This window comes from Staurois parvus, unplaced genomic scaffold, assembly GCF_062004578.1.
Source record: "Staurois parvus isolate SC_StPar_1 unplaced genomic scaffold, SC_StPar_1.0 ptg000089l, whole genome shotgun sequence".
Classification (NCBI taxonomy): domain Eukaryota; kingdom Metazoa; phylum Chordata; class Amphibia; order Anura; family Ranidae; genus Staurois; species Staurois parvus.
The window spans coordinates 1,931,771-1,956,599 of record NW_028317885.1 but is presented as its reverse complement, the minus strand read 5'-3'; the positions used below and the strand labels follow the sequence as shown (position 1 = coordinate 1,956,599).

Below are 24,829 nucleotides of genomic sequence, written 5' to 3'. Positions count from 1 at the left end.
TCTGACCTACAAGTGCCTCTTTAATGTAAATGTAAGCAAGATGACTGAATGATCAAAAGCAATGTCAAACTGGCCAAAACACTCAATTTCAGTGGGGGTTGAATAATTTTGGCCACAACTGTAACACTGGCCTGTTCAAATATGTTGAAAATGTCAACAATTTCCTTGGGGTGTACCTACTTTTTTATACAACCTTCATTAGGCAATAATGTCACACAGGGGTAGCCCTTTATAAAATCACTGCGTAATAGGAAAGTATATCACAGGTGACTAGAAGTTGTCCATGGGGCGAGGAGCCTGCCACTTCTTGGAATTTGGGCTTCTGTTTGTTGGTCGGCTGCTGCTGCTACTCTGTATATAGTGAATAGGTAAGTGGTCCTCACACCTACATTTTCTCCAATAACTTTGGGTGAATTTACTATTATTCCATTGGGGCATATAATGGGGTCAACTATGCAGAACCATTGGAGGAGAGGATTTGCCATTATTTGCATTGTGTTTTTAAACACATACTGTATTGCGAAAATATTTGCATTATATGAACACAATTTTAAAAAAACTTGTATATTTCAGAATAGATGCACTATTAGGATGAATTTATTTTAGTGAAGATGTTTAGTCTTAACATCATCCAATAAAAAGCCATATTTAAATCATAGAGAGCTGGAAAAAAAGGCGCTGTGGAAAATGCTCTCAGACAAGCACCTTAGTGGAGGTGCATCTTTATTGGGTGAGATAAAGTAGCAAGTATAATAAAATTAACCAGCCTGAAGTGGACAGTGTGATTCCAATGGACGGCCCGTCTGCTCTGAGGGGAGCTGAGATCAGAGAATGCTCCTGTCGGCTTCAAATCACGTGGTGTCAGCGTACCAGCGTCCTGGGTGGTGTCACCATGGCAAACAAAGGCAGTGTCCGGCGTTGACTTCAGCTGGGAGCATATGTGGGGTTACCAAGACGACATATTTCGCGCAGTTGCGCTTTGTCAAGTCTCTGGTAACCATGGCCGGCGGCCATTATATAGAAGACCATTAAAGGGAAGGCTGGCTGAGTGTAATTAGCAGGGGATGGGGTGTCAATCAGAGCGGACGGCTCGTCCTGAAGCAATGCTGAATACAAATTTAAAGGTACAGATTGCAAATTATAAAAAATGATATGTATCAAAACAATAGCATTGGAAAGCATGATATACTTTCATATTTAGTAGAATAAAGGTAATACAATAATAAAAAAAACAAAACAAAAAAAAAACAAAAAACAAAAAAAAAAAAAAACACACAAGTTAAAAATGACATCGCTGGTTCATGGAAGCTATGTCAAAAATTGCGTTTACAGTGAGGTAAATATGGGTATATGGGCAAAGAAGGGAGTAGGGAGAAGTGAATGCTTGGCATATGAAAATGACTGTATCAAAGGTATATGAAAATGACTGTATAAAAGGTATGACTAAAAGGGATATAATAAAATCAATCCTGGTATCAAATTAGGTAGCTCATATGTTCATAATTAAATAAATGTAATAGATGCGTAATAACATGTATTCGTAATTGAGTGCACAGAATATATACATGGTGACAGTGCAGATTAGAAAACAAGGATTAAAAGAAGACAATACTGTATGTAATAAAAAACACACTGGAGGATCCCAGTTCCGGGGACTAGAAGTCAAACTTGTTAAATAATGCTATGGATTTCAAGATCCTCATTGAGACCATTGGGGGTCATAGAACCTAATTTGTAGATCCAGAACGTCTCTCTCTTACACAAACGGGCTAGTCTTTCATTGTCAGTAAATGTACCCTTTGGAATGTGTTCGATTGCTAAGACCTCAAGAAGACTGAAATTATTTTGATGGGATTGCAAAAAGTGCCTGGGGACACTATGCTTATCGCATCCATCTCTTATAAGTCTTCTGTGCTCCCCTATGCGTTTGCGTAGAGGGCGTGTGGTTCGGCCTACATATAGGAGCTTACATGGGCATGTGAGAACGTATATGACGTGGTCAGTTGCACACGTTATAAACTGACGAATGTGGTAGCTGTTGCCCTGGGAGTCCAAATGTTATGTTAAATGCATGCAAGCAATGCAAACACTTATCCAGGCTTCACAAACACATATGCAAAGAAAAGTTTACATTCTCTAGACTTGTAGCGAGAAATTATCTTATATGTTTAAGACCTATATCTAACTTTCAGTATGAGGTGTCTGAAAATACACGGTTTAACATTTTAGATAAATCCATAGTAAAACGTTTTACATCTTACCAAATGTCGGAAGTGAAGAAATTCTTCAAATGTACTTGGTGGCTTTTCCATTATCTAGACAGAAAATATCTAGACTGTAAAAAAATATAAAAAATATTTAATGAAAACTATAAATGAAAAGCCAGTAGACATAGGGGGGTTTATTTACTAAAGATGGAGAGTCCAAAATCAGACTCCCTTCTGCATAGAAACCAATCAGCTTCCAGGTTTCATTGCCAAAGCTTCATTGAACAAGCTGAGGTTAGAAGCTGATTGGTTTCTATGCAGAAGGGAGTCTGATTTTGGACTCTCCAGCTTTAGTAAATAAACCCCAAATTGTTTGCATAGACAAAAAGTAAATGTGATTGTGACAGGAATTTTCTGGATGGCTGCTTAAGGCTGGTTTCACACTATAGCGGTGCGGGAAATTACATGTGATTCAGAGAGCAATTGCACTGCATTCCTGTTCAAATCACAAGTGATTCTTTGCAGTGCAGTTTGAGCCCATTCGTTTTGTATGGGCTCAATTCGCACCGCACCTGTGCACAAAACTTTTTTCTGCAGCACCGAAATTGGATTGTGTTAACTCCCATGCGATCAGATTCTTGCAATTGCACTGAATTTTGCACTGAATTTTGCACTGAATTTTTGCAATCTGTTCTGGGGTGTCATTGATTTAACATTGACACCTTTGGCAGATCCTATGAACATTTAAATGCGGTGCCGGAAACATTCAGTATTTGCTGTGTTTCCTGCACCTCTTATATGTGAATCCGCAATTAAACATGTGATCTCATCTTTGTCCAGATATTAATACTAAAAACCTAAATTCTTATCTATGCACAAAATATTACATTGCAATTTATTTGTGGAACAAATGGTTTAATGCAAACCTGTGCTTAAACACAATACTCACTCATAAAAATAACTGTTTTGGACTATTACTCCCTACAGAAAGGATCACCAAAATAGCAGTGCCTTGAAAAAGTATTCATACCCCTTGAAATTTTCCACATTTTGTCATGTTAAAACCAAAAACGTAAATGTATTTTATTGGGATTTTATGTGATAGGCTAACACAAAGTAACACATAATTGTGAAGTGGAAGGAAAATAATAAATTGTTTATTTTTTTACAAATAAATATCTGAAAAGTGTGGTGTGCATTTGTATTCAGCCCCCCTTACTCGGATACCCCTAACTAACATCCAGTGGAACCAATTGCCTTCAGAAATCACCTGATTAGTTAAAAGAGTCCACTTGTGTGTAATTTAATCTCAGTATAAATACAGCTGTTCTGTGAAGCCCTCAGAGGTTTGTTAAAGGACATTAGTGAACAAACAACATCATGAAAGCCAAGGAACACAACAGGTCAGGGATAAAGTTGTGGAGAAGTTTAAAGCAGGGTTGGGTTATAAAAACAATACCAAGCTTTAAACATCCCACGAAGCACTGTTCAATCCATGATCCAAAAATGGAAAGAGTACAGCACAACTGCAAACCTACGAAGACATGGCTGTCTACCTAAACTGACAGGACAGGCAAGGAGAGCCATGTATTGAAAAATCTTGGATGAGAACCTTCTTCCCTCAACCAGAACACTGATGGGTCATGGATGGGTCTTCCAGCATGACAATAACCCGAAACATACTGCCAAGGCAACAAAGGAGTGGCTCAAGAAGCACATTAACCTCCTTGGCGGTATTCCCGAGTGTAGCTCGGGGTAACATTTCAGTACCAAAAGCGGTAACCCCGAGCTACACTCGGGAATACCATGCAGCACTGCTCCGGCATGTGTTCTTCACTTACCTTACCCTGCGCTCCCACGATGTGTCCCCTGCAGCGTCCCCGGCCATCTCCTCCGGCCGATGCCGGCATCCGGCTTCTGTGTCCTGTCCCTGTGACGTCGGGACGTACGGGCGCCGCCGCCTGCGGCGGCGGCGGGAAATTTAAAAATTTTAAAAAATGTCATTTTTTTTTTTTTTCATTTTACACAGTAAAACATTGCTGTTTCAACCTATTTCACATACATCTTGTCCCCACTGCTTTGTCCTGCGCCCTGCCTGCATTTTGTCTGTTCTTTCTGCCTGGAAACTGAGAAATGTCCATGGCGTCCAAAAAGTGTCCCTTTAGGTCAAAAGTGGTTTAGATCAGCTAGAGAACAGCGATAGTAAATCAGAACCACTTACAGAATTGAGTGATAATGATTCGTGGGGGAAATTCGTCATCAGAAACTGAAAACGATTTTGCGACTGAGCTCAGCAATGTGCTAACTTGGCGCTCTATTTCACATTTCAGTGTTTTTGGTTTGATTATATTATTGAATTTAATTTTTTATTATTTTTATATTATTTTTATGATTATTTATTAAATTATAATTTATGATTTTGTGTTTCAAATTTTATCATACCCGGGATGTTTACTAGACTCTTGTTCGGACAGATTTCAGTGAGTTTTTCCTAAAAATTACAGCCTACAATAAAAAAAATACATATTTCCATGCAAAAAAATGGTACCGCTTTCAGCACCAAAAATCTGAAATAATCATACCGCCAGGGAGGTTAAGGTCATGGAGTGGCCTTGCCAGTCTCCAGACCTTAAACCTACAGAAAATGTATGGAGAGAAACTTTGAGTTGCCAAGCAACAGCAAAGAAACCTTAAGGATTTTGAGATCTGTAAAGAAGAGTAGACCAAAATCCCTCCTGGTAACCAACTACAAAAAACCTCTTACCTCTGTGCTTGACAACAAGGGTTTCTCCGCCAAGTACTAAGTCATGTTTTGCTTGGGGATCAAATACTTATTTTACTCACTGAACTGCAACTCAATTTATATCATTTGTATTATGTGTATTTTCTGGATTTTTGGTTGATATTTTGTCTCAACCATATAAAATACACCTATCATAAAAAATATAGACCCTTCATTTCTTTGTAAGTGGGCAAACTGACAAAATCTGCAGGTGATCAAATAATTATTTTCCCCACTGTATTAGCATCTGGCTGTACTAGTCCAAGTCCATAAGTAGCTCCCAATGAGCCTCTTAGTGTGGTAAATGGCTGGAGGCACCTCAAATCTCCCGATGGGTGCTGTTGTCAAGAGGAGGTCAAACAGTGCAACTTGCATAAAATGGTATTACCTCCATCACATGTTGTTACATGTTATGATGTGTATGATGGTATAATTGGACCTCCCTCCCACACCAGCCAGGTGAGTGATCCTTTTTATCCCAAATAATGGGAGCATGCAGAGCATAAGCCAGAATGTAAAATGGTTAAACTCCTAAAGCACATCCACCATGGATAGTCTATAGTGTATCACAGTGCACATGATGTATAAATAATCAGGACCCAAATTTACAGTGCCTTGAAAAAGTATTCATACCCCTTGAAATTTTCCTACTCTAACATGTTTTCTTCTAAGATTGCCCAGCATTTGGTTCCATCCACCTCCCATCAACTCTGATCAGCTTCCCTGTCCCTGCTGAAGAAAAGCATCCCCACAACATGATGCTGGCATGTTTCATGGTGGGGATGGTGTGTTCAGGGTGATGTACAGTGTCAGTTTTCCGCCACACATAGTGTTTTGCTTTTAGGCCAAAAAGTCCAATTTTGGTCTCATCTGACCAGAGCATCTACTTGCACGTTTGCTGTGTCCCCCACATGGCTTCTTGCAAATGGCAAACGGGACTTCTTATGGCTTTCTTTCAACAATGGCTTTCTTCTTGCCACTCTTCCATAAAGGCCAGATATGTGGAGTGCACAACTAATAGTTGTCCTGTGGACAGATTTTCCCACCTGAGCTGTGGATCTCTGCAGCTCCTCCAGAGTTACCATGGGCCTCTTGGCTGCTTCTCTGATTAATGCTCTCCTTGACCGGCCTGTCAGTTTAGGTAGACGGCCATGTCTTGGGAGGTTCAGAGTTGTGCCATACTCTTTCCATTTTTGGATGGTGGATTGAACAGTGCTCCATGAGATGTTCAAAGCTTGGGATTTATTTTATAACCTAACCCTGCTTCAAACTTCTCTGATCTGTCGGGTGTGTTTCCTTGGCCTTCATAATGCTGTTTGATCACTTATGTTCTCTAACAAACCTCTGAGGGCTTCATAAAACAGCTCTATTTATACTGAGATTAAATTACACACATGTGGACTTTATTTACTAATTAGGTGACTTCTGAAGGCTGTTGGTTCCACTAGATTTTAGTTAGGAGTCAGAGTAAAGGGGGCTGAATACAAATGCATGCCACACTTTTCACAGATTTGTAATAAATGTTGAAAACCATTTATCATTTTCCTTCCGCTTCACTTATGTGCCACTTTGTGTTGGTCTATCACATAAAATCCCAATAAAATACATTTACATATTTGGCTGTAACATGACAAACTTCAGGGGGAATGAATACTTTTTCAAGGCACTGTATACTTATCAGTCCTTTAAACTAGCTCCTTCATTCATGGAGGGAAAGACTGGCATAAGTGTAACCTGTGCTTTGCCCAAGTGGGGCATCCCCCACAACCCGCCTCTGGCAGCACATGCTGACCCTTCATTCACAATCCTGCTGATCTATTCAGCTGTTGGGAACAAAGGAAATACCCAATATACTTAGAAATGGATTAGTATGTGGCAATGAATAGCCAAGTTCCAGTGACATCACATGGTCTACAGTCCTGTGGAGGCTACAACAATGCAACATATAGGTTAGAGAGGTTGGCTGCTCCTGCTCCCCAGCAGCTGGATAGAACTGTAGGGTAGCATAGGAAAGGTGAATATTTTGCATAGGAGAAGGCTTTACAGTGAACTGGTTACTTTGCCCCAATGGGTAAAGTAAAAGTTCACTTTAAGGTCACTAGTAGAAAAGGTTTCTGAATTCCAATAATTAAACTATAAAAAAAACCCTTATTGGCAAAACCAAATGCTATAGCTAGAAAAGTATATGTTTTATCTCTATGCAATAAAATAATGAGAAACAGAAGGTAATGGTTCTAGAAAACAGTACTGGAATCTGAAAATAACAGTGTAATAACATGCAAGAACTGACAATCCCTAACCTACAAAACTAACCCAAAATACAAGTTATAATCGTGGCACAATAAAGTCAAACTTCACAATGCATAGCAAGAAATTCTGAGATGACTATGAGTAGGAATTTTTCTCATTTTCTACATGTGGCAACCATATCCCTTTATGTTTATACCCTCTATATACAACTGGAACAACCAATTTTCACCATATCATGTATACATTCCCATTTATTAGTGAGAAGTGTTAATGGTTTTGGGTCAGTTATGAGTTTATGCTTTTACACTTCTATTTAAGAACTACTTTTTCTAACACTATGCGTACAATCTGTGCTTTACATAGACACATTTGACAGGGTATTCCCAGAGTATTACTGGTTACCAAAGAATACATCACAGCAGTAGTAACCTGCCTTTAGACACTGCTTTGTCTTAGTGAAATTTCAGACTGAGCTTGGGGGCACTAGCAAGCAGCCAACAAAGATGGCAACATATTGAGTGAGCGCTGCTCACCGGCTTATTCAAGGCTTTGGACATCTTTTTATGTCCCTTTCCATCTTTAGAAAGTTGCATTACCTTGTTATGCAGGACTTTTGACAGTTCTTTTCTGATCCCCATGGCTCAGTATCTAGCCTAGTCAGTGCTTCCACGTAAGAGTTAACAAACTCATTGACTATTTATACACTGATACTAATTGCAATTTAAAAAGCCACAGATGTGGGACATTAACCTCTAACTGGCATTTTAACCCGTGTGTGTTACCCTGTATGTCTGTACCAAGGCCAAACATTCCAGGGTGTGCAAACTTTTGATCATGGCCATTTGGGTGATTTCTGTTATCATTATGATTTAAAAAGGAGCCAAACTATTTTATAATAAATGGCTTCATATAATCATCATCCTTCGATAAAAGAGCATATTTTGGCATGATCAGTCATATTTTCAATATCAATGCTAAAATTTCACAATTTCTGCCAGGGTATGCAAATGTTTGAGCACAACTGTATACCTGGGTATACATCTTACCCAATCCTACATTTCAGACCCTTAAAATCTAACTGGACAAAACATAATATTTCATGGATAAAAAAAAAAATTAACGCTATAAAGATTACTATCCTCCTAAAATCTGTCTACCTAATTCATACAATCTCTTTCCCTATCTCAATATTTGCACTTAAAGTGGAGTTCCACCTTAAAAAAAAAAAAGTCAGCAACTTAAAAAACTGTAGCTGCTGACTTTTAAAATGCAGCCACTTACCTGTCCTTCGGTCCAGCGGTGTCCTCACCACCGCTGGTTTCACCGGCCATCTTCTGTCCCTGGTGCTGACATCTTCAGTGTGGGCACCCAGCTGTGACAGCTTGTGGCTTCACAGCCGGGTGCCCACTGCGCATGCGCGAGAAGCGCTGCACTTTGTGAATGGCCCTGTAGTCTTCTGGGACCTGTCACATGTCCCAGAAGACTACTGGGAGGGAGGCGGGGAGGACAACTTCTGCTTCCGATCGCCTAGGCGATTGCAGCAGAAGTGGGAGCGGGTACCTGTCAAATTCGGGTACTCACTCCCCAAAGGTGCCAATCCTTAATGGGGAGTGGGGGACAAAGGCTTAAAGCAGAACTTCCCCTTTTGGGTGGAGCTCCACTTTAACTCTTTTCCAAAAGCTGTATAATGCCCAACCCCCCCTCCCCCTGTATACTTACCTCTAACTTGTTCTATTTGATCCAGTTCTGTGCCTGTCAGTCAAATCATGATGATTCCCCAGAGTAGTACAGTGTCACTGTGGTAACAATGCACTGCTCTAGTCACAGTATATAAAAAAAAAATAGGAAAACAATTGTAAAAGAAAAAAAAAAATATTTAAAAAAAACTGAAAAAAATTTATATATATACAGTGTTGCATGACTGAGTAATTGCCAAAGTGTAACAGCGCTGAAATCTGAAAAGTGGTCTGGGAAGGAAGGGGCCTGAATGTGTCCGGTATTGAATTGGTTAAAAAAGAACTCCATGAAAAAATGTTTTTAAAATCTGCTGACACAGAAGGATTTAAAACAAAACCTAAACCATCCTATTCTTTAATTTAGGTTTACAATGGCAGCAGCTATTTAAAGGTTTCACAGGAGCTGAACAAATGGGGCTCAGGGGCAGAAAGGGGACTAATTAATGACTTAAGGGTGCAGGCAGGGGAATCTGCAACGTTGTGGTTCCTGACAATTAAAGTCCCAGCCTCCTCTATATCAATCTGCCAGGGCAGCCGGAGACTTTGTCAGGAAATGCAGCACTGCAGCTTAATTTTTATTTTAGCTGCTGCAGACTTATCCAAAGTGCCCAGAAGCTTGGGATTATTGTACACTTGAGTTGCCATCTGAGGAGCAATCTCTGGTGGAGCACTTTTCAGAGGGTGTTTGACAGGTGGTGAGTAAGCACTTTATTGCTTCCTCACCAACTGATTTAATATCGAAAATCTTACACCACTGTGCTGCAACTGCATGCATCATATGTGGTTGCATGACAGACTCATACAGTAGAATGGGTCATTTCTGCCATGCTATGATGCCAAGCATCATGGCTGCAATATGTGCACATCCCCATCCACTGCCTTTGCAGATTTTGTCTGTGTGTTACCCCATCCTAACCTTTGCACTCTGTATGTTACATACTCCTGAGTCCTGCACTCCATGCATTACCCACTCCTGATCCCTGAACTACATACACACCTGACCCCTGCACTCTATATGTTACCCACTCCTGACCCCTGAACTATGTACATTACTCACTCATTACTCTTGCACTCTGCACATTCCCCACTCATAAACAGTAAACTATGTTTATTACCCACCTCTGACCCCTGAACTATGTACATTACCCACTCCTGACCCCTGCACTCTGTACATTACCCACTCCTGATACCATTTTGTACATTATATACACCTGATGCCTGCACTCTATATGTTACATATTCCTGACACCTGCACTCTGTTACATACTTTTGACCCCTGTGCTTTGTACTAGTTTTAAACTCCTCCCAAAATGTTGGTCCCACGTTTCTCCATGACACACACTTGCCTGCAGGATAGAGGGAGGGGTGGTCAGGACCTGACCTTGTGAGATGAGGGGGGCCCTGTCAGGTAAGCTATGCGGGCCCAATGATTTCTAACATGGCCCTGTTGAACATTCTATGGAAAGCATAAAGTAATTAATATTTTAATGTAAATAACTGAAGCTGTATAAACATGTAATACTTACCTGCTCTGTGCAATGGTTTTGCACAGAGCCGCCCCGATCCTCCTCTTCTTGGGTCCCTCCTCTTCTCCTGGCTCCTCTTCTTCATCCAGTGCCTCATAGCAGGCTGCTTCCTATGGGGGCACTTGTGCAGGCTCGCTTCTAACTCCCTCTGTCTGTGGCCCTAGACACCGACAGCGGGGCAGGGCCTCGCCTCCTGCTCCCTCGCCACAGAGTTTGAATGACAGCTATTGATTTGCCCTGTGAGGTGGGACAGAGCCGGGAGAGCCACTACTCTCATACACAGCGCTGGATTGTGATGAGGCTCAGGTAAGTATGGGGGGGGGGGGGCTTGGAGGGATTCCAGGCACAAAGAATGCATTAAGGAAAAAAAAACTGTTACGGCTTTACAACCACTTTAAGCGAACCTGTCTGCAACTTTAAACTTTTGAAAGAAGAGTCACATCAATGTACATCCCATTAAATATTTACCCGAGAAGTCAAATACGTCAGGCACCTCTAACTAAGAGAATCTAAATCGAAGGGAGGTGTTTAAAATGGCTTACAGATCCATAGTTAGTGTTAGCATTATGGGAAGGATGGTTAAGGTTGTACCCAGGGTCATTCTTGTTAATTAAAGTGCTTAAGATTTGAGTAGGGGGAGGTCAATGGTTAGAGACAGTTAAAGGAAGTTTGCTAATTTTATTTGTTTTTGATACAGAAATTTCCATGTCAAGAACTAATTTATCACCATTGTTGTAGATTTTGATTTCCAGATGGAAATCAAGATTTAAATCACCTGACAATGCATAGCAAATAAGAGGGGTCGATATTTTTTTGCTGCTCAACAGCAAACAACTGATTTATACTTTTTTTTTTTTAAGTTTTATTTGTAATATGAGAAAAATATATTTATTTTGGAGCTTTAGTCTAGCATTCTGAACATGGAAAGATCGGATTATGTTGCTTGGAAAAAATGTATGAAATAAATGCATGTTTTATAAATAAAATACAAAAAAGCATATGGGACATTTGTAGATTATTGAAACATTTTTGAGCTTTTACTTATTAATTATTTACTGAGCATTTAATACATTGTTCACTTTTTACAGAAATTCATGAAAATGTCAAGAGGATTTAGGGGCTTAAGACGTCGTCTCAAGGGTATGTTATTAGTCTACCAGACTAAACTTGAGAATCACTGGTTTTTGAAAGTTTTCACTCTAACAAAATGTTATCCCATTTGTTCTGGCATATTGATACATGCTTCATTAACTTGCTGTATAAAGAGAATTATTAAAAGGTTCTTAAACGCATTAGAAGCCTTGAGAATTGTCCATATGTTTACATCCACTTAAATAGACCTTCTGTGTTTATTTAACATTCAAATCCCAGTTGATTTATTCTTTCCACTTGCATGTGTTTTACAGTAAGGCACTGAGTATGTGCCAAGAGGCACAAGACAAACATAGTGATATAGCTCATTGGTTCTCAATCACCATTGTGTGCTGTGTTGGCAGTCTGCAGACTAATTGATGCTAGGCTGTAGTCACCCAGCTAGACACAGTCCTGTATAATATATACGTGCAAAATATAAAACAAAATACATTTTTAGCAATTTTTATTTTCAGTTATAGTTTACCGCTAATTTTCTGTTAAGTTTGAAATTAAATTTGTTTAAAAAAAAGTAAAAATATGTATAATAGCAATTGATATTGTTGCAGCACTTTATCCCCATGAAATTATAATATACAGCTTCATGCACACTGGGGATTTTTTAAATGCTTTTCTCCAAGCAAGAGAAAAGAAACCCCGAAAACATGCTAAAGCTGTGTTTTTGTAAACATGTTTAGGCACATCAAGCGTTTGGCCAGAATGTTATTTATTCTGGCCATTGAAATAAAAAAATGCTCAAGCGCTAAACGTGCCTAGCACTTAAGTGCATTTGGTGTTTTTTCTGCCAAAACACTTCTTTCTTGCACACATGATGGGTTTTTTTTCTGCTTCTAAATGCCCCTGCCACTCAACTCCTGTAAACATCTACAGTATATTGCCAAAAGTATTTTGACACCTGCCTTTACACACACATTAATCGCTCCCTGACCGCCCTATAGTAGATATACTGCTACAGGGCGACAGGGGTGAGCAAAATCACATATATGTACGTGATTTAGCATTTCCGGGTAGGGGACATGCGCAAGGCATGCGCGCCCTACCAGCGCTGCCATTTGTGGCCCCGGTTGTCAATGACCGGGTGCTGGCCGGTCATTACTCGCCGGCACCTGGTGATTCACAAGCATCTCCGACAGGGAGGAGAACTGTTTGTAAAAAAAACAGTTCTCCCTGTCAGCTCGTGCACACTGCAAAGCACAGCCATCCAAAGTAGTGTGCTTACCGTGAAGCACACAGACACAGCCCACAGTAAAACAGCACACAGTTAACCCTTTGATCGCCCCTCATGTTAACCCCTTCCTGCCCTTTGCCATTAGTACAGGGTCAGTGCTTTTTCTTTTTTTAGCACTGATCACTATATTGGTGTCACTGGGGATGTCAATGACACCAAGTCAGTTCCCCCCCTGTGTCAGAATGCCTGACGCAGTCCCGCTATAACTCACTGATCGCCGCCATTACTAGTAAAAATTAAAAACAAAAAATCCCAGTAAATATTCCGCCATTTGTAAATGCTATAACTTCCACGTAAACCAATTAAATTACATGTATTGGGATTTTTATTTAGCAAAGACATGTAGCAGAATACATTTTGCCCTAAATTTATGGTGAAATTTGATTTTACATTTTTTTTACTGGACACGTTTAATAGCAAAAAAGGCAAAAATATAGTTTTTTTCCTCAAAATTGTCAGTCTTTTTTTTATAGTGCAAAAAATAAAAAATGCACAGGCGATCAAATACCACTGAAAGAAAGCTCAATTCGTGGGAAAAAAAAGAACATAAATTTCATTTGGGTGCAGCGTTGTAAGACCGCGCAATTGTCAGTTAAAGTAACGCAGCTCCGTATCGCAAAAAAATGGCCTTGTCATGATCAGGGGTCAGGCTCAAAGACCAGTTGCTATAGCAGTAGAGAGGCTTACCTGAAACCAGCAGGATAGGTACACAGGCAGGTCACCGTGGCGGAGGAGTGGGATCACTTAAGGTGCAGAGTCTAAGTACCAACCGGAGTTCACCAGAGCTCCTGATGGTGGAGATGGATTTGGCTGCGTGTTAGTACCAGGTCGCAGTCCTCAGGATCACCCCACCAGGAGGTGAGCAAGCGGAGGTCCAGTAGCCTATAAACAGGCAAGGATCAAACGGAAGCATGCTCAGTAAACAAGCCAAGGTCAGTAAGGAGCAGTCGCAGGTTGGGATCAGGCAGAAGCGTAGTCAACAACAAGCCAAAGGTCAATAACGAGTGATAGCAAAATATGGATTACAGCAGAGATGATAAGGAGCACAATACTGGCTGGAGAGCACAATAATCTGTCAAACAGAAAGTGCAGAGACATGGCTTATATCAGGAAGTTCATGGGAGGAGCAAGGGGTTCAAGGTTCATGATAAACAAGATCAAGGTAGGATCATCCAACTAATTGTCAAGGGAGCTGTCCAGCATTCCAGGTGGCTCAGCAAGAAGAAACATTGCCACTCACTGCAGAAATCCCAGGTTCGGACCCAAGCTCTGACAGTACTCCCCTCCTCACAGGTCTTTAGGACCAGGCTTGTGGGGAAACTTCTGGTGGAATTCTTTTGTTAATCTAGGAGCATGAACATTTTCCTCAGGCTCCAAAGAATTTTCCTCTTGCCCATATCCTTCCCATTGGACAAGATATTGCAATTTTCCTCTAAACATCCTAGAGTCAAGAATCTTCTCCACCACATATTCTTCTTCACCCTGTACCTCAACAGGTGGAAGAATTCTTCCAGAGAAAGGATTTTCATGAAATGGTTTGAAAAGCGATACGTGAAAAACAGGGTGAATCTTCATACTGTCAGGAAGTTTTAAGCGAAAGGTGACTGGGTTGATCTGAGCAGAAATCTGGAAAGGTCCCACAAACTTTTGGCCCAAATTTGCAGATGGAACATGAACATTCAGATTTTTGGTTGATAGCCAAACCATGTCACCCACATGAAAGGTATGAAGTGATCTGCGATGTCTGTCGGCAGCCTTTTTATAACATTCCTGACCCTCCCCCAAAGTCTCGTTCAACTTCGCCTGAATCTCCCGCAATGTAATTAATCTGTTCGCAACAGCAGGAATTGGAGTTGCGATAGGGAGATCAGGAATAAAAACTGGATGATATGTTTAGCTTTGTTATTGTCAAGGTCCTACCTTTTCCCAGAGACTGTGCGGCTTCATGTACTGGCGTCCATCTTGAGTTTCTGCAGAGCATGGTGGGAGTCTTTTATGCCTTCAGGTCTCTGAGGTCCATCCCCCAGAGGGGTGTGGCTGAGTACATATAAGCCTGTGATCCGCACATGCTCTTTGCACTTGTGTCTTGTGTCTTGGTGTTGCTACAGCTCTGTGTATACTCTTGTGACTCTTCTGGTATCTGACTCGGCTTGTGACTAGACCATTCTCTGTGTTTTCCTTCGATCTGACCTTCCGTTGCTGAACCCGGCCCGTGACCTGTGATTCTCTGTCTACTGTTCTGTACCGTTTTGTCCGTTGTTGTCGCCATTGGCGGCGGCCATTACCTCAGCCGGGGAGTCTCGGGGGCCGCGACCTGGTTCCTGGCTGCGTCAAGTCCATGCCCACCATCAGGGGCCCTGGTGAAGGGCAGCCTGGGACTTAGACTCCGCGCCCTGAGGAACTTCGGTCTGTTGGTGGTGGTTGTCATCAGTCAGTGCATTACCCTGCCACTAGGCCTACCTGTCCGTTCCACAGCCCTGCCCTGACAGTTATAGGCAAACTCTGCCGTAGGTAGATAGTCCACCCAATCATCCTGAAGATAACTGACAAAACACCAAAGGTACTGCTCCAAAGTTTGATTGGTCCTCTCGTTCTGACCATTAGACTGCGGATGAAAAGCAGAGGACAGGTTAACGGTTACCCCTAAAGCTGAACAAAAGCTTTTCCAAAATCTTGATATAAAACTGTACTCCTCTGTCAGATACCAAATCATCAGGAATTCCATGTAGTTTAAAAATATCTTGAACCATCAACTCCGCAGTTTGTTCAGCAGAAGGTACCCCCTTAACTGGTATAAAATGAGCCATCTTAGTAAGATGGTCGACGTCTACCAAGATAGTGGTCATTTCTTTTGAGGGAGGTAATTCAACTACAAAGTCCATAGAAATTGACCCCCAAGGTCTTGATAGAAAAAAAGTGGCTGGAGCAACCCCAAAGGAGAAACTCGGGGTGTCTTATGACGTGCGCACGTCAGACAGGAGGTCACGTAGCGTTTGATATCTTTCCTAGAACCAGGCCACCAGAAGGAACGTGACAAAAGTTCATCTGTCTCTGAAATCGCAAAATGTCCTGCAAGTTTCGAGTCATGAACTAATTTGAGGGCTTCCACGCGAGCAGACTCAGGTACATAGAGACGATGTGCTTGAGTCCAAAAGCCGTTCTTGTATTCAAGGTTAATGGCCTTAAGAGGATCATTGAGAAGTGGGTCATTCTCACACCCCTCTTTGAGAAGACTCAAGAATGTCTTTGTACTTGTGGCCCCTAGGAAGTTCTTTTGAGTTAGGATTGAACATTCAGAGTTGCCCTCCTGTGGAGGCTCAGACAGTATCCTTGATAAGGCATCGGCCTTACCGTTCCTCGATTCAGGACGATATGATATAATAAAATTGAATCTGGAAAAGAATAAAGACCAACGTGCTTGTCTAGAAGACAATCTCTTGGCCGAGCGAATGAATTCCAGATTTTTATGGTCAGTGAGAACAATTACAGGATGATTAGCCCCTTCTAGCAGATGCCTCCATTCAGAAAAGGCTTCCTTAATTGCCAGTAACTCTTTATTCCCAATGTCATAATTCTTTTTGGCTGAGGACATCATACGAGAGAAGTAGGCACAAGGATGAAGCTGCATTTTTTCATCACTTCGCTGAGACAGGATAGCTCCCATGGCAGAATTAGAAGCATCCACTTCCACTATAAAGGGTAGTTCAGGATCGGGATGTACCAAAATTGGTGCAGAAGTGAAAAGAGTTTTTAGCTTTCCAAACGCAGCCTGTGCCGCAGGGGTCCACACGAAGGGTATCCCTTTCTTTGTCAGCTGAGTAATTGGAGCTATCACTTCAGAAAAGTTTCTTATAAATTTTCTGTAGAAGTTGGCAAACCTGACGAAACGTTGAATTTCCTTAACATTTCCAAGTGCTGACCAATCTACCACTGCTTTGATCTTCTCGGGATCCATGCTCACTCCCTCTGGAGAAATGATATAGCCTAAGAACTGGATCTGGGTTTGTTCAAACTCGCATTTCTCCAATTTAATGTACAGTCTATTCTTCCTTAATCTTTCAAAGACAGTGCAAACATGTTTGCGGTGCTCCTCCCAATTATCGGAAAAGATAAGAATATCATCCAGATAAGCAATTACAAATTAGTCCAACAGATCACGAAAAACATTGTTGATGAAATGCTGAAAAGTTGCAGAGGCGTTGCAAAGTCCAAACGGCATAACCAAGGACTCAAAATGCCCATACCTGGTTCTAAAGGCGGTTTTCCATTCGTCTTCTTGACGAATGCGGACAAGGTTATATGCCCCTCGTAAATCAAGTTTGGTAAAGATTTTGGCAGAACGAAGTCTTTCCAACATTTCAGAGATCAAGAGTAGTGGATAGCGATTTTTAATTGTGATTTTATTCATGTCTCTGTAGTCAATACATGAACACAAGGTGGAGTCTTTCTTTTTAATGAAGAATAGGGCTGCTCCTGCAGGAGATGTTGAGTGTCTAATAAAGCCCTTCTCTAAATTCTCATCGATCCGCTCCCTGAACACTTTTAATTCAGTTTCTGACAGATTGAAAAGGCGGCCAAAAGGTATTTCTGCCCCTAGAAGCAGCTCAATGGGACAATCATATGAGCGATGAGGGGGTAATTGATCAGCATTTTTCTTGTCACAGACATCCTGGAACTCATGGTATTGTGGGGGCAAGTTGTCATATGACTGGATAGCTACTATATCACTTTGCGATTCCTTGGCTGGTGAAGAACTTGGTCGACAAAGTTTCTTACAATATTTTTCACAGTGGGGGGACGTGAAATATATAGTCCGTGCTCCCCAGTTGATGGAAGGATTGTGAGTGGAGAACCAAGGAATGCCCAGGATGATAGGAAATTTGGGTGATGTAATCAGCTGAAAGCTGATGGTCTCACAATGGTCAGCCTCAAACTGCAGTACCAGGGGAACTGTTTTATGGGTCCTGAAGATAAGGGTGAACCATCAATTGTCTCTATATCAATAGGGGTAAATGTATTTCATGCTTGAATATTATTGCTGTGGGCAAATTCTATATCCATAGAGTTCCCCCAGCCCCGGAGTCCAGCATAGATGAGCAGGAGATTTCACGGCCCTTGGAGACAAGTTTAATGGGGATGACAAAATGAGAGAGTAGAGAGTTCACTTTATTTTCTTCAGGAATCAGTGGGGAGACAGACTGGCTAATAGAGTGTATTTGTTCAGGCACAATCACATCAGTCATAGCAATTGTTCTTCTGACTTTGTTAGGACAATTAACTGCATAATGACCAGAGTCCCCACAACATAGACATAAGTTCTCTGAACGTCTTCTCTCTCTCCTGAATGGAAATGGATCTCTTGATAGCATCAACCTGCATAGGCTCAGGAGTGTTAGAACCCAGAGAGACGTTTGAATCCTGCTGAATAAATGGACTAGCAGAGAGATGCATGCCCCTATTATTTTCAAACATTCCCAGCCTCTCCTTTCTGCAAGTCTTTGATCAATTCAGATACATAATTGGATGAATTCCTCAAGATCATTAGGAATATCTATTCTGACAAGCTCATCCTTTACCTGTTTAGAAAGCCCTTGGCAGAACTGGCTTTTTTGTGCTGCAGGGTTCCAAGTGGTATCTATGTTCCAAGATCTGAATTCGGCTGTGTATTCAGTGACCGAATGTTTACCCTGCCGCAGACTATGCAACTTTGCTTCGGCAGTAGCACAACAGTTGGGATCATCAAAAACCTGATTCATCGCGGTCAAAAAGGTATCAAAATTATTCAGAGTGCCATTGTCTTGTTCTACATAAGGGGAGGCCCAAGCTAGAGCTTCCCCAGTCAGAAGTCCAATAATAAACATTACTTTCTTTTTCTCTGAAGGAAATGCAGCAGGGTGCATTTGGAAATATATACGACATTGATTAGGGAGACCCCTGCAGTGGCGGCAGTCTCCATTAAACTTAGATGGTTGGGGCTGGAGCATATGTGAGTTGGTATTATCACGGTTCAGCAGTTGTCTCTGCAGATTATAAATCTCTCCCTGTTGCTTATCCACTATGCTTTCTAGTTTGGCAACTTTTTCTTGATGGGTAACCCCGAATTCCTGCAGCTCAGCAATTTTCTGCCTAAGAGGAGCCACAACGTTTGCTATAGCGGCCTCCATGTTTGGGCCAGATTATTCTGTCATGATCAGGGGTCAGGCTCAAAGACCAGTTGCTATAGCAGTGGAAAGGCTTACCTGAAACCAGCAGGATAGGTACACAGGCAGGTCACCGTGGCGGGGGAGTGGGATCACCCGAGGTGCGGAGTCTAAGTACCAACCGGAGTTCACCAGAGCTCCTGATGGTGGAGATGGATTTGGCTGGAGAGCACAATAATCTGTCAAACAGAAAGTGCAGAGACATGGCTTATATCAGGAAGTTCATGGGAGGAGCAAGGGGTTCAAGGTTCATGATAAACAAGGTCAAGGTAGGATCATCCAACTAATTGTCAAGGGAGCTGTCCAGCTGTCCAGGTGGCTCAGCAAGAAGACACATTGCCACTCACCGCAGAAGGCCCAGGTTCGGACCCAGGCTCTGACAGGCCTGGTCAGGAAGGGGTGTAAATCCTCAGGAGGGCAAGTGGTTAATGACATCCCAGTCTTAGTCTGTAGGGTTCAATACTAAGTTGGCCCACCCTTTGCAGCTATAACAGCTTCAGCTCTTCTCGGAAGGCTGTCCACAAAGTTTAGGAGTGTGTCTATGGGAATGTTTGATCATTCTTCCAGAAGCGCATTTGTGAGGTCAGCCACTGATGTCGGACGAGAAGGCCTGGCTAACAGTCTCTGCTCTAATTTATCCCAAAGGTGCTCTTTCGGTTTGAAGTCAGAACTCTGTGCAGGCCAGTCAAGTTCCTCCACCCCAAACCCGCTCATCCATGTCTTTATGGACCTTACTTTGTGCACTGGTGTGCAGTCATGTTGGAAAAGGAAAGGGCCATCCCCAAACTGTTCCTACAAAGTTGTGAGCATGAAATTTTCCAAAATGTCTTGGTATACAGACACCTTAAGAGTTCCCTTCACTGGAACTAAGGGGCTAAACCCATCCCAGGAAAAACAATCCCACACCATAATCCCCCTCCACCAAGCTTTACACTTGGCACAATGCAGTAAGGTAAGTACCGTTCTTCTGGCAACCGCCAAACCCAGACAAATCCATTGGATTGCCAGACAGAGAAGCGTGATTCATCACTCCAGAGAACATGTCTCCACTGCTGTAGAGTCCAGTGGCGGCGTGCCTTACACCACTGCATTTGACACTTTGCATTGTACTTGGTGATGTAAGGCTTGGATGCAGCTGCTCCCCGTACTAATATGTCAGATTTGAAAACAGCATGACCGCATGGGGCTCCGTCTACATGTCCGCGTCACTCATTCGCAGAGTTCTGTGAATGAGTGCCTACAAGTCCCGGCATCCTTAGTGGCTGTCAGCTTGTAGTTTTCAATGAACTAACACAGCGATGTGAAGCACCGTGGTGGTTCATTGAAGCTTCCTGTCAGTATATCTGCTTGCTCGTACATCCTGTACGGCAAGCAGATATTCTGAGAGGTCTGCTGGAGACCTGCATGGCATCAGTGATCTAGTGATCGCTGGAGCAATGCTTTACAGGCTCCTTTGGACAAAAATAATAAATGCACATTTTTTTGCCTGCAAAATATGCTGCACAGACTAAAGCCTCATGCACACTGACAATTTTTAACTCCCTCAGAAACCAGCAGCATTTTGGCCAAAAAAACGCTTGAACCATGTTTACCTGGCATCAAGTTTTTGGGCGTTAATTTCATAAATAATTTATTCTGGCTATTGAAATGCTCAAGAGATAAACGCACCTAGAGTTTAGGCGCGCCAAGAGTTTTTTTTTCAGCCAAAACGCTGCTGCTCCAGGATGCCCTGGCAGCAGGATTTTTTTCTACCTCTCAACACTCCTGCCACAAAATGCTGCTAACATCCTATGTGTGCATGAACACATAGGAAAACATGCAGGGGGGTTTAAAAGCAGTAGAAAAAAAATGTCTGACGCCCCTAGCAGCGGCTGTAAAAACTTGAGCACATTTCCTTTTAGTTTTAGAGAACAGTGGAAAATAGATTACATTTATGTCAGTTTATTACTTCTGTCTCTGACCCCATTGGGGCGATTTTTTCCCTTACTTCCTACCAGTGAGATGCCCATTCAAGAAAAACAGTATGTGAGGTTGTCATTAGCACAGAACAAGACAGGACTTAACAGAAAGCAAATAAAGTGTATTTAAACCCAAAACCAAAAATGTAATATATTGGAGATTACTAGTACTTGGAGTGGTGGCTGCATTTGTTTAATTTTTTTAAGCCTCTTTTGCTTAATTTTCACCTGGTAATCCTTCAGTCTTCCAGTCCCTGGGTGGTTATGTCACCCCTCCTCTGTATCTATGATGGGAGCAATGGCTGTCACCCTGAAATGCTCTCCTGCTAAGAATGTCAAACATTTCTGTATCCATTTATCACTATATGGGAGGCAGGGCAATTGGTAGTTAAAGCTGAACTCCAGGCTCCAGCAAACTTTACAATTTCAGATCTCTCTCCCTAAGCTTTGTTACACTGCTGATACAGTTTAAATGATAGTGCCTTACTTTTGTTGTAATGCTAGACTTTCTGCCACAGTGACGTCATGATATCCCTTGGAAAGCCGTGCACCTTCCTAGCACCGGAAGGAGGACTTTCTTTCTTGCTGCAGTCACATCCATACAAGGAAAAAAAAGACTACATTTCCCATGAGAAATGCAGAAAGAGACAGGCAGCAAACGTGAGGAGGAGAGGAGGGGGAGCTGAGCGCAGAATTTGTGCCGAGGGCTACATCTCAGGCATTCCAGCCACTGCACTTATACAAACAATGGGCGTGGCTCAGACCGGGAGTCTGAGAGTCCTGAGTCCTCCCACTACAGCGAGTGGGGATTCAATTACATCACCACTCACTGTAAAGAACTACAGCGGGGCAGAGACAAGACCAGTGGCCAGGGGGATACACAGCATTGTGGCCACCAGGTTTAAAACAGGGATATCACAGAAGATGAAGCTCTAATTCAAAAAGTGCACATTGGATTTTTCAAAGATGACACAGTGGGGGAAGACAGAACAAGCATTTTACAACAAGGTATGAAAGCACCAGTAATGACAGGTAATAAAATTTCTGCTTTGAGGCTAGGTTCACACTTGATGCATTTCTGCAGTGCTTTTTGTGGTGCGTTTTGTGTTTTTGCACATGCGTTCTTTACGTGTTTTTGATGCATTTTGCAGTTTTTATTTTTTTTAAACTTGTTGTTGCGCAGATTAAAACACAAAACTAGTCAAAACGTGTCAAAAATGCATAAAAAACGCACTACATGCATTTCTGCAGCATCTCCATTGAAGTTTATCGAACCAAAACGCAAAGTTTTGCATTTAAAAAAGTCCCCGACCCTTTCCATAAAATGCACTGGGTGAAAACGGAGAGATGTAAACATGTCTCACAGGAAATCACGTTAAACAGACTGTAGTGCGTTTCTGCAAAAGCAACACACACCGTAAAACCCTTAGGTGTACACCTAGACTAAGGGAAGATAGCTATGAAGGAAGAAATTATTTAATCCAGCTCACAAGGACACTGTATATCCAGCAAGATTAAACAGGTTTTGCTGAAAATGATTTATTAGCTTGAAAGAAAAAAAAACAATAGAAAATGAATGCAACCACAACATCTAAACCTGCAACATACTGAATTTTTGTTCTTGGGTTTAGTTATCCTTTAAAACCTTTTTCATGCTACTAAAAATCCCCTTACTTTTTCCTGACAGTAAGTGAGGGAAATTTTCCCCATTAAGGATACAGACAATAATAAAAATTTGACAGAGGCCCTAATCTTTCCTTACTCTATCCGACTTTTAGCTGCAGTTGGGCTTTAAATAAGGTTTCTGTGTAGCCACAAGGGTACCTGTAGAGAGAGTTGATCAAACAGTAAAAATCTGTGGTCACTTTTTGTGCATTGAAGTAGAAGAAGCTTATAAAATTGTGAATGTGATGATGATGGAACCATCACTGAAAGTGTTTTGTTATTTTCTCAATCCTAGAAAAGTGGTCAAACATTCTACCAAAAAGTAGATATGTAATTTCTTCCTACTATAGTCAAATCAGAACATGTTAAGAGTATTACAGAACTTGATGGCATGCAAAGCACAAAAATGCACAGCAATCCATCAGATTTCAGAATTCATTATACTGGAGCAATCATAACAAAAGAAAGTGCTCATTAGTTAGGCCGCTGTCAGGTGGGCAAATAAGCTGCCAGCCACACATTACCAGCAGCAGAATCAGCAGGTGTAATGCAGGCCATAGATGGGTTGAAAATCGGCTGATTTTTCGGCTGAAAAAAAAAAAAATCAGCTGATTTTCGCACCGTTAATGGGTTAATTGGTCAGCCGGTTTTCTGGATTTTGTCAGATTTTTTTGATCGGTAAAGTTGGAAAAAAATCGTCCGATTTTGACGATCGGCCGATTTTCGCGGCAATGATGGGCAAATCAGACGATCTTTTTACCGATAAAAAATCTGCGCATGAGCCGTGACCTGCAAGAAAAAGAAGAAGAAGAAGAAGAGAAAGAAGAGAAAGAAGAAGAAAAAGATGGAGAAAGAAGAAGAGAAAGAAGAAGAAGAGAAAGAAGAAGAAGAGAAAGAAGAAGAAGAAGAAGAAGAGAAAGAAGAGAAAGAAGAAGAGAAAGAAGAGAAAGAAGAAGAAGAAGAAGAAGAAGAAGAGAAAGAAGAAGAAGAAGAAGGAGGAGAAGAAGAAGAGAAAGAAGAAGAAGAAGAGAAAGAAGAAGAGGAGAAATAAGAGGAAGAAAAAGAAGAGAAATAAGAGGAAGAAGAAGAAGAGAAAGAAAGAAGAAGAAGAGAAATAAGAGGAAGCAGAAGAAGAAGAGAAAGAAGAAGAAGAAGAGGAAGAGGAAGAGGAAGAAGAGAAAGAAGAAGAAGAGAAATAAGAAGAAGAAGAAGAGAAAGAAGAAGAAGAAGAAGAGGAAGAAGAGGAAGAAGAAGAAGAGAAATAAGAAGAAGAGAAATAAGAGGAAGAAGAAGAAGAAGAAGAGGAAGAAGAAGAAGAGAAAGAAGAAGAAGAAGAAGAAGAGAAAGTAGAAGAAGAAGAAGAAGAGAAAGAAGAAGAAGAAGAAGAGGAAGAGGAGAAAGAAGAAGAGGAGAAAGAAGAAGAGGAGAAAGAAGAAGAAGAGAAAGAAGAAGAAGAGAAAGAAGAAGAAGAAGAGAAAGAAGAAGAAGAAGAGAAAGAAGAAGAAGAGAAAGAAGAGAAAGAAGAAGAGGAAGAAGAGAAAGAAGAAGAGGAAGAGAAAGAAGAAAAAGAGAAAGAAAAATTCCAGTCCGCTATTATATTTGACATGAAAAAGTATTGCGGTTGCAACAATGTATCTATTTGTATCCGAAAAAACTCATCTGTATCCGAAATGGATACAAATAGATACAATGTTGCAACCGCAATACTTTTTTATGTCAAATATAATAGCGGGGCTCTCTGCAGTAATTAAATGCCGGCCGTAGACGGGAAGAAAATCGTCCGTTTTTTTTTTACTGTTGGTGGTAACGTTGGCCTATTGAACTACCGATTTTTCGTTTTTTTGTTAAAAAAACGGTCTGTTTTCTCCCCATCTATGGCCTGCATAACACTTACCCTAATAAACCCTTGTTGGCCTAGAACAAAAGAGAATCTTGCTTGCTAGCGAAGGATCAGTAATCTCGCTGGTCTAAACAGGAAGGAAACAACTCCCTGTGAGATGGTAGGTGGTCTCCTAGTTGCTCATCTAACATCAGTCCTACTTACATTACTTTGTCTCATTAAAGTCCGAAAGTGTAACTGCAGAAGTGCAACATTACATTTCTTAAATTTGGATTTTTTTTTGTA

At 41.4% G+C, this 24,829-nt stretch overlaps 1 protein-coding gene across 1 annotated transcript in view; it reads right to left on the bottom strand.

The window, feature by feature from the left end:
* Nucleotides 1-24,829, bottom strand: part of FAM227B (family with sequence similarity 227 member B) — a 526,050-nt gene that overhangs the window by 462,508 nt on the left and 38,713 nt on the right. Inside the window, exon 2 of the mRNA XM_089670312.1 lies at nt 2,262-2,335. Within this exon, the coding sequence (XP_089526438.1) occupies nt 2,262-2,312 (51 nt within the window). The 5' untranslated portion in view covers nt 2,313-2,335. The remainder of the gene's footprint in view (nt 1-2,261; nt 2,336-24,829) is intronic.